General features: G+C 36.8%; 1 protein-coding gene across 1 annotated transcript; it reads right to left on the bottom strand.

Moving 5' to 3' along the window:
- Positions 1 to 1,196: 1,196 nt before the first annotated feature.
- On the bottom strand, positions 1,197 to 2,009 carry tcima (transcriptional and immune response regulator a). Its single transcript, XM_079872408.1, has one exon. It carries the CDS (start codon positions 1,795 to 1,797, stop codon positions 1,495 to 1,497), a length of 303 nt encoding a protein of 100 aa, XP_079728534.1. The 5' UTR covers positions 1,798 to 2,009; the 3' UTR covers positions 1,197 to 1,494.
- Between the last annotated feature and the right edge of the window lie 8,052 nt (positions 2,010 to 10,061).

Below are 10,061 nucleotides of genomic sequence, written 5' to 3'. Positions count from 1 at the left end.
GATCTTCCCCTCTTGCAGCCCTAATCCTAAACCATGCCAAAAGTCTGACAAAGCACCTGAATGTGCTAAACTACTTATCGCTACTACTTATCGCTACTCTGTAAAAAAATTATATGATCAATAAGTTATGACAACATGTGTTTTTACATTGCTTTAACTCACCAAAATAAATTAAGCAATTTTCAACTTTTCTTATAAGTTATATGATATTCAATTCATTTTTAAAAGTCAGTTTAATGAAATTTAAGTTTAAATGACTTAAACATCCAAGTTGATTGTACTTAAAAATGTAAGGCAGCAACTTTTTTCACAGTGTATATATCAAATTATAAATAAAAAAAACGGACACAGAGAAAGATCTAAAGAGATGAGCCCCTGTTAAAGCTTCTTATCTACACACCACTGTAATGCAATACACCTTTAACAAACGGCTGAATCAACCAGAAACTGGTTCACGCTGGTCTGTAAGCTGCAAAGCAAAGAGACGAGCCTGAATGTAAATGAACCAGACCAAGTGATGAGTGACAGGTGTGATCGTCCGTCCTTATTTCAGCCTTATTTCACAAAAAGTGAAAGTAAAAAGAAAAGTAATACCCCTGATCTCTAATAAAAGCTGTATTGTTGATATTATCTTTTGTACTATACAACTGAAATTGTGGGTTTGTGGGTTACGCTTTGCAGCAATAGCTGTATAGTTTTCAGATTTCACACATCAATGTGTCAAACTTGATTTTGTAGAGTAGATATATGGGACCTTAACTGCAAACAAGGCTGTATCTATTAAAGTTAAAGTTGGCAACAACTCCAGGAGGACCCCCAAATTAAATTATTAGTAATTTTTTTTTTTTTTTTTTAGAAAGTGCCTAAAACAATGTACAATTAAGCAGCCCAGAGAAATGACTTTAAATCATCTAACTCCATCCCAGGCATTTTAAAACCAAATGTAAATTCAAGAAAGAGAAGAGTCACTGTTTAGTTAATAATTTATTATACAAATAATGAAAAATTGTATTGTGAAAAATGCATTAACTGGTGTTATTGTGACAAATAAATAAGTGGCCATTGTGTTAAACACGTATCACAATATCAAAGTGGCATAGACAAGGTATACTATGTATAGGCAGTTTTCAGGCAATATAACTCATGTCTCTAATCACAGTTCTTGTGCTCCAACAAATACACCTATAAGGTGCAGTGGTACGTGAAAAAGTCCATTTTTAAAATGCATAGTTCACGAGAAACATTTTCGCGCGTCTTCATAGTATGATGCACGAGGGGACTCCTTCACACTGAGCTCCTCCACAGCTCCAGATACTGTGCGTCCCGTCCTTCATGTCTTGCGTCAATGGGCTGGTGTCATTGACGAGGCTTTCCTTCATGTCCGTGTGGACCTTTCTCGTCCACTCTGGACGTGTCCGTCATCGCCAGGTTGTAAATGACACCGGCGGTCTGAAATGAACGACCCTGCAGCCGCGAGTCATCGCGTGAAGACGCTCAACGCAGCTTCAGAAAGTGTCGCAGCATCCCCGCGATCCGCAGGAACTTGTCCTTCTTCCTCTGCTTGAGGGCCATCAGAGCTCTGGCCGTCTCTTCGGGGTCTTGCGCGAAGGAGAAGATGCTTCTCACTCTCTCCTCGGCTTTCATGTCTCCCGTTTTCTGGAAGAGTCTCATGAGCGCGTCCTGGTTGACGTTCTCGAAGATGTTCGCCACTGCCCGCTTGCGGCTCGCTGTGTCAAACTTGTTGCCGTGGATCGAAGGGCAGACCCGGCGAGATTCTGAGTACATGTCGGTCGACATCTTGCGGCTTTTGTGTCGTTTAGCAGCGCTGGAGTCGCCAACTCGACCGAGCTGAGCAGCTTTGATGGCTGTGAGTGAGACTGAGAAGAGTGAGGAGTTTGTAGTGACGGCTTGCTCTTTATAGAGAGCCCGCTCATGTCCCGCTCACGGAGATGACATCATCCGCGCTGCCTCTCTGGAGAAACGCCTTCAGCTGCTATTTCGCCAACATGCCACCGGCTTTGGAAAGTAATGCTAGTAATTATGGATGAGAATGCTGACGACATGAGTGCGCAAGGTTTATCTCATAGAGTTGTGTAATTGCAACCTAAAGAGTTTTTCTTCTACCTGGCTTGACCCTTTGACATATTCCCACGGTGGTGTCACAGATAAGGCTTAAACTTGGTCCCAAACTAAAATGCATGTTTGAGCTATTCTAACTGAAAACAACTTGCACTCACTGTCAAATCTCAAAATATATCAGTGTCTTTTGTCTCAAGATGCACACCAGTATAGCCTAATGTTTTTTTCTAGGGCACGTTTATAAAAGCTACTCAAACGTCCTAATTGAACTAAAGCTTAATCTGGCATAATCTAAGCCCTGTCTGTGAATCAGGCCCTATAAAATAATATAGACTATAAAATCAGTTAATTTAGATTTTAGATTTGACCACGGGAAGCACATTTTGTAGGGTTTAAACTGGGATTTTGAATGGGAACCCTAAAATCTGGTGGGGATTCTTGTGCCCGATGCAAGATGACTTAACCTCACGCCCTAAACAAACTAACAAAAACAGAACAAACATAAAAACACTAGGCCTACCATTCAAATGTTTGGGGTCAGTAAGATTGTTTTTATTTTGTTTATTCAGCAAGAATACATTAAATTGACAGCATTAAAATGGGAGCAAAATAATTCTACATTGCTACAAAAAAAGTGTGACTAGTCCCAGTTACAGTACACATAGTTTTTTTTTTTAAAGAATAGTATAGTGTTAGTATTAAATAAATATACTAGGCCTATATTTACTAGAGAACAAAACATGGGTTCACATTTGGTTGCATTGTATTTTGTGTTTACTTGAATGCAAATGGAGATGGATATTGTAAATTTGAAAATACTGTTTACAGTGTCAGTGTGTTGTTAAATGGTCATTTGATACATAGTGTTCTTGTTGCGAACACTTTAAATTACTGTACTGTATTGTCGTGACAAAACTCACTTGACTCTTGTCTTAGAATTCTAAAAAATTATAGTGTCATCACAATGGTGCTCTAATTAGGTGTCATTAAATATATTAACCTGTATAACAAATTCTTTTATAACTATGCCATGGATTAGGTAATATTCACATGATTGTTTAAAAGACTGATGTCATAAATATTATTACATTAATATTATGACAATGTCCATAGCATAGCCATCTATCGCAACGCTATCTCACGACCAATTCGTACGAATTCGAACGAGTGATAAAAAGTTGACTAATTCGTACGAATTTGTACGATTTGTCTAAACCCACGTGATGGGTAGGTTTAGGGGCAGGGTCAGGGGTAGGTCATTCGTATGAATTCATACGAATTGGGCAATTCGTACAATATGTACGATTTAGCAAAAATTAGCCACCTCGTAGAATTCGTACGAATTGCCGAGTAAAACTCATCTTTGTGTCTTTATTACTATGTAAAAATTTTGGGAATTAAAAAAAAAAATGTAAAGGCTTTCCAGTAAAACCGATAACTATAAATATCCGTTCTCAACATTTTCTACTTTTCATAGCTGGAAAGGAATGATAATTGCTAAATCGCTGAGGATTTTTTAGATAACATAACTACGAACTCATTTTTAGTATTTTCTGAGTAAAACAAAACTCAACACACACATTCTCAGGCACTCTGTTTACTCTCTTTCTGGTTTGCTGTTGAACCTTCATTGCAGTCTTGGTGGAAAACAAGCAAGTCAGACAAAGGGATTTCCAAAATACCAAGTTCTGTAGTGACATATTATTTGGCCACTAGAGACCCCCCAAAAATGTGCCATTGTTGCAATAATCTTGTGGAATGCCTGTTACTTGGCATTCATTGTGAGTCTGGCGCGAAACAGGATACTTGTCTTTCTCAGGCTGGCACAGTTATGACTGGAGTCAAGGAGGTTGGGAAATGTGGAGAAGGAGACGCCAGGAACATGTCATTAAAATAAGCAGAGCGTTCTCCGGAGTCTTGCATATAGAGCACAGTATGACCTTTTGACAGGGAAAAGGAAGCATTGGATTGAGAGCCTGGTCCTGCCCTCTTTAACACAAGCTGAGTGTACTTTATCAATCCTAACAATGGGAAAAGTAAATTTATCTCGGGTCAAAAGTCGCGTCAGCTGGTCTGTCTGAAGGATAAAGAGTCCCCTCCCCTGCACACTCCTGGAGCCATAGCTGATTTAAAAGAGTAAACCCACTTAACACTGAGAACCCACACTGACACGGACATTACTGTACTCCTTTGAATTGGAGACAAAATTGTGCAAATACATGATAGAGTATGTGGTTTTTACATTAAAAAAAAAAAATTACGTTTTAATTCAGTGTTTAAATGAACTATGCACCTTCTTGTATTATTATGCAGTACATTAAATGTTTTAAATTCCATAAATTGATCTCGAACAAATAATATGTCAAATAAAATGTAAATTAATAAATAAATAATAAACAAACTTCTAAAATATAATCGTCTCCATAGAGACCGTCATCCATCATTTTCCGACTACACTGCCAGTCTGTTATTTGCTGTCCATTTTCAAGCCCATAAAACTTCAAAGCAGAGGAGAAGTAAGAAGAGCAATAAATGAAAATGAAGTAGTTTTACACATGAAGGCATTTCATTTACTGTGCTGTTTGCAATGACGTTATGCGATTTGCAGTCAAACACAATAAATGTTCAAAATGGAGATCAGGATTGCCATGTTAACCGATATTAACATTCATTGTGGCTAAACTGCACAGATTTATTGTGTGTATAGAATCATCACTTCATTATTTTAATATTTTATAAGCTTGCAGCTTTCATCTCTGTAGAGAATGACATCATGCAACAAAACAAACAGTGACACAATGTAACGGAATGTAAGGATTATTGAATGGCAAAAATCAAAGGAAGCAGCTGTGAAGATGTTTTCAAAAAAAAAAAAAAAAAAAAAAAGAAGCATTTACCTCAGTGTGCTGTATGAAGTAAACAATGTTGTGCTTTGTTTTCGTCCCTTCCTGCATGCTTTGCTTAACTCAGCACTGTGGGGCCCGAGTCTTCATCTTGTCGGATATGACAACATTTGTCCCTGGAGCAGAAGACTTGATGTGCTGCAGCAGACCTACATAGCGCATTACCAAACTTCATTTAACTTTTAAACTCTGACCATGAATTATTGATCAAATGTTGTAATGCAGTCATCATCGTTTTATTTTTTGCCTATGAGAAAATTCTGAAACAAGAAAATGCATTAAGACACTTTTTAAACAAAGAGACCTATTGCAGCCTTTATATTTTATAGTGCATAAATTAATTTCAGTCGACCCAATTCTCTATAATAACTCAGACATGACATATCAGCCATTCAGTGCAGACTGTAAGTTTAGACTGATGTATTAACTTGTTTGTTTTAGCCATACGAGTGGAAAAAATATGCTTGCATTTTAATGGTTTTGATTAATCTGTTTAGCCTATGTTCAAAAAACAGGTTTCATTGTTTATTTGCAAAACTGTGTTGTCATATTTTATGAACTGAATAAACTCTAATATATAAAATGTAAACATATAATCAGCAACACAAACCTTTGACACAATTCTCAGAAACATTAGCACTGTTGCTATAATAGTGGTTGTGTAATGGCATCGGGGCACTGCAGTCATGGCCACAGGGGAATGTCTGTGGCAAGAGATTCCAGTTTAATTAAAGGACTTGTTTTTAATAGTATCATTTGCATCTGTTTGTAGAGATTCAGCATTTGAACATACTGTCCAAGTAGTCAGAAAGTCATTTTAAAAAAACAAAACAATTTTACCACAAAACTTTCATCAACGGTGACATTGAAACAATTCTAAACTTATTATAAAAAATCTGAAGTGTTTTTTAAAAGTCAGATTTCAGGTCATATCACAGTATATGGAAATTGGAACTGAACTTACTGACCTTCACAACTACTCAAACCACAGGCCTCAGTCATTCCAAAACCACAACTATGCAGCCTAATCTAATAACTCGGCATTTGTTAGTTCGCAGACTTATAAATGGCACCTTTTAATAATGCCTGCTGGAGGCCGTTTACAGGAAGATGTAAGGTTAACGGTAATCGTCTTTTATGACAGCCTGATTCCGGGACTCAAGTGTTGTGTTTTGCAATCCCAGTTTTGGCATTGTGCTTCATGGATCCACAATAAAAGACAGAGAGCTGGCATCTAACAGTTTTTTAAACGAACACTCATGTCTTGACCTAATCCATCATAAACAGCAAAACCACGATCAGCACGGAAGGGCAACTTCTTAAGAAAAAACAATTAAACAGGCATGTAACGCCAAAGGAACTATTGGTAGTCCGCCAGTGCTGCTAAATCTTGGCCCAAATACCATTCACATTCTCCTGTTGTCTTTGCTTGGCCAAAACGACTATGGAACCGGAAGGATCCTGACCATATCAAGAGAGAAAAGCCACTGATGGTAATATTACTCAGACATGAACAATATCTTCTTAAAGTGCTTCACATTCCCTCTTTTGGACCCTCAAAATGCCTAAACCTCAAAGAAGGATGCCTATTAACAAAAAGCCTATAGGATTGGCCATTTATAAACCAATCTCCTTTCAGAATTTGATATTTGTTGTTGTTGCTTTTATTAATCTTAATGGTTCAAATAAATAAATATAAAAGTGCCCCCCAAATAAGCAAACAGCTGATTTCTAAGAGAAACGAATGCAATCCCATTTCCGCCACATTAAAATCATGCTTTGTTAAATCATAATTGTGAGATAAAAAGTCAAAATTACGAGATAAAAAGTCAGAATTATTATTTAAAAATGTAAAAATTTTAAGATAAAAAGGACAAAATTGTTTGTCTTTTCATAATTTTGACTTAATATGTCATAATTATTGCTCTCTCATAATTTTGACTTTCTTCATGTCATAATAATTTTTTTTATCTTATTACTTTGATTTTTAGCTATTGGGAATTGATTGGATCCTAAAAGGTTAATTATTATATGGATGCTTCTGTTTCAGTGGAAGAGCGAGTTATTACATTTTGACTGCACACTCTCAGGAAAAAAAGGGTACAAAAGCTGTCACTGGGGCGGTACCTTTTAAAAAGGTTTTGTTCCTTTTAGGTACTAATATGTACACTTTAGGTACAAAAGTGTACCTTTTGAAAAGGTACCGCCCCAGTGACAGCTTTTGTAGCCTACCTTTTTTTCTGAGAGTGCAGATATTTTCAAATAACATGCACTTATGAATTAAATGACAATAAAACCAGGAACATGTATCATGCATAAAATATGGCTCTCCCTCTCATATTAACTCTGAAGTCACCATGAAATCCAAATTGCACGCAGTCAATATCGCCCCTGATGATGCCCTGGATCGAGCCAAAGTGGCGAAAGGCATGCGAAAAAGCGGACCCTGTGCAAATATGGGACACGCTATAGGACAAAGAAGAAGATGCATCAATTTTGATTTCATGGTGATTTCAGAGTTAATATTAGAGGGAGCGCCATATTATTGGATCTGTAGGAGAAAGCTTCAAATGTTTCTGAAATAATCCATAATGATTTTTAGACAACAAAATAATAATAACGGATTAATCCTCTTTTCCCAGAGTTTGCATAACCCACACATAACTACCAGAGAGGGTGTATAATTGGTCAACAAGGGTAGAACACACTAGAGTGGCCACTGGCACAGTACCAAGAGCAACAGCTTGTGTTTCCTCACACTTCCACACACACACACGCTCAGCATCCAGGGACAGGCCCGAGCATGAGGATTACATGAGTCATCAGCACTTCTCCCACACAGGCACCCAGGCAGCATTACGCACGAAACTAGCCAGAACCGGCTAAGGCACCACCCATTCCCTATCTCACAGAGTCACAGTGCATTGCCCTCTGTTTCTGTTTCCCTATCTCTCTTGTTCTTTCAACCACTCTTTTCATTAAGTGTGATATCTCACAGTCAGATAGATGACAGCCCGACCCCGTGTGTCCGAGTTAGCACTGTGAGCCGATAGCTTGCTAAGGTCACAGTGTCAGGCAGGGGCAACTCAATCTCTCCCTCTCCCTAGGTGGTTTCAGTGTCCTGTTCCATGAAGCCCCTCACTTCCTTGAATATCTCACACCACGAGCCGCTTGTCCTGCACTGAGCGTTCGGATCACAGTTTATAATTGTTCTGGATCATGAAGCAGTTAGGTGGATATTTGCTTCAGGACAACAACAATGTTAACATAAAGTATAATGTATGTTTATCACCATGTCCTAGAGCAAACTGTTCTAAAACATCGTCTGTTTACTCACAAATGACAGTGTATCACAGGGATATTAAGCTACATTTGCAGCATCTGTGAGTGTGACATCACTGTCAATTACCACAGACAATCATTTCAATAGTCAGTGTGACAAAATAGAAGGCTAATGTGTGCAGGACAGTCATTAAAAAGGCACAATTTCAATGAGGAGAAATATATAGGCTATTATTATTGCTATTATATTATAATAATTATTGTTATTATTATTATTTCACTTAAATGCTAAAACTCTGTACGAGAATTACTTTATGAATTATAATATTGTTGCTGTCGGCCAGAAGCTTGTATCTCCATATTTCGTCATTTTTATCTTTTTTTTCATAAATCATTACTATTGGTCACCCTTACGTTTGTGGGTTTTGCAAATATTTAACCAATAAAAAGTATTTAAAAGAAATAGCGACTTAACCTCAAACTGTCGGTCAAACCTCATAACTCCACCCCGCCTCTGTCGTGAATGAAGTGCTGCACTCAGATTGGACCGTCTCTGCTTGTTTGCAAGGGTAAATAAAGAACTTCTTTGAAGAGGCACAGCTTTTTCTTTACTCAAAAAATGCTATACATAAAGGCTAATGATTCATGAGGAGCGGACAAGAGAGTCTTATAGCATTTGTCGTTGAGTCATAGCCAATACTGTCAACCCCCTACGTGAAAATCAAGGTTTTTTTTATATGTGGTGTTTTAAATATGCTTTAAGACAAACCATGCACAAATTCATCAGTCAACACCATTGCTACCAAAGACAGTCTCAAAAACGCAGTATGAAACCGCGTTTCACTACGTTCTCTACGTCACAAACATGTTGTAACCAATCACGTCACGTGCTGGCGGTCTTTAGCATATCATTAACTGCTGCGAAGCAGAGGACTCTCAAGAGAAGCCAGGTTATCCCGGTATATTTTTCTGTTGATATGAAAATCATGTAGATTTAGCAATGTAGCGAGTGAATTATGTATATGATGTGTATTACGATGTTATGGTGAACTATACCTTTCTCCACTGACATTCTATGATGTTCCAAGCGTTTCTAAGGATGCTGATTTCTAGAAGGCAGCTGTCTGACTCTGAGATGGTGAACGGAAACATGGTTTGTGTAACATTACACAATTAGTAATGTCACAGTAACACATTATTAGCTGGTCAAGTCAAGGGATAATCATATCAGTACCATACCCTTATGTGTCTAAAAAAAAAAAAAACTGAACCCTGAAAAAATAATGTATTTTACCTATGTCACAGTAAGAGGTAGGTCACATGATCCATCAGAAATCATTCTAATATGCTAATTTTGTTCTCAAGGAAACATTTCTTCTTATTATTATTATTATCAATGTTGAAAACAGTTGTGCTGCTGCTTAATATTTTTGTGGAAACTCAGTTTTGTTTTTCTGGATTCTTTGGTGAATATAGAAAGTACAAAAGAACAGCATTTATTGAAATAGAAATCATTTGTAACATTATAATTGTCTTTACTGTGACTTTTGATCAATTTAAAACATCCGTGCTAAATAAATAAGTATTAATTTCTTTAAAAAAAAGTGTACTAACTTTTGAACGGTATGTATCATAACATTACAAAAGCTTTTTTAAACCTTTTGTTTTTCAATAATGCAAAAAAAAAAAAAAAAAAAAAAAAATCTAAACTGCGGAATTATTATAAAATGAATTTATATATATATATATATATATATATATATATATATATATATATATATATATATATATATATAT

Source organism: Squalius cephalus (genome assembly GCF_949319135.1).
Source record: "Squalius cephalus genome assembly, chromosome: 5".
NCBI lineage: Eukaryota > Metazoa > Chordata > Actinopteri > Cypriniformes > Leuciscidae > Squalius > Squalius cephalus.
The sequence above is the reverse complement of the archived record's forward strand: the minus strand, read 5'-3'. Positions and strand labels throughout refer to the sequence as shown.

Coding starts and splice junctions, on each gene's coding strand:
- tcima (XM_079872408.1), bottom strand. CDS start 1,797: ATGTCGACCGACATGTACTCAGAATCTCGCCGGGTCTGCCCTTCGATC.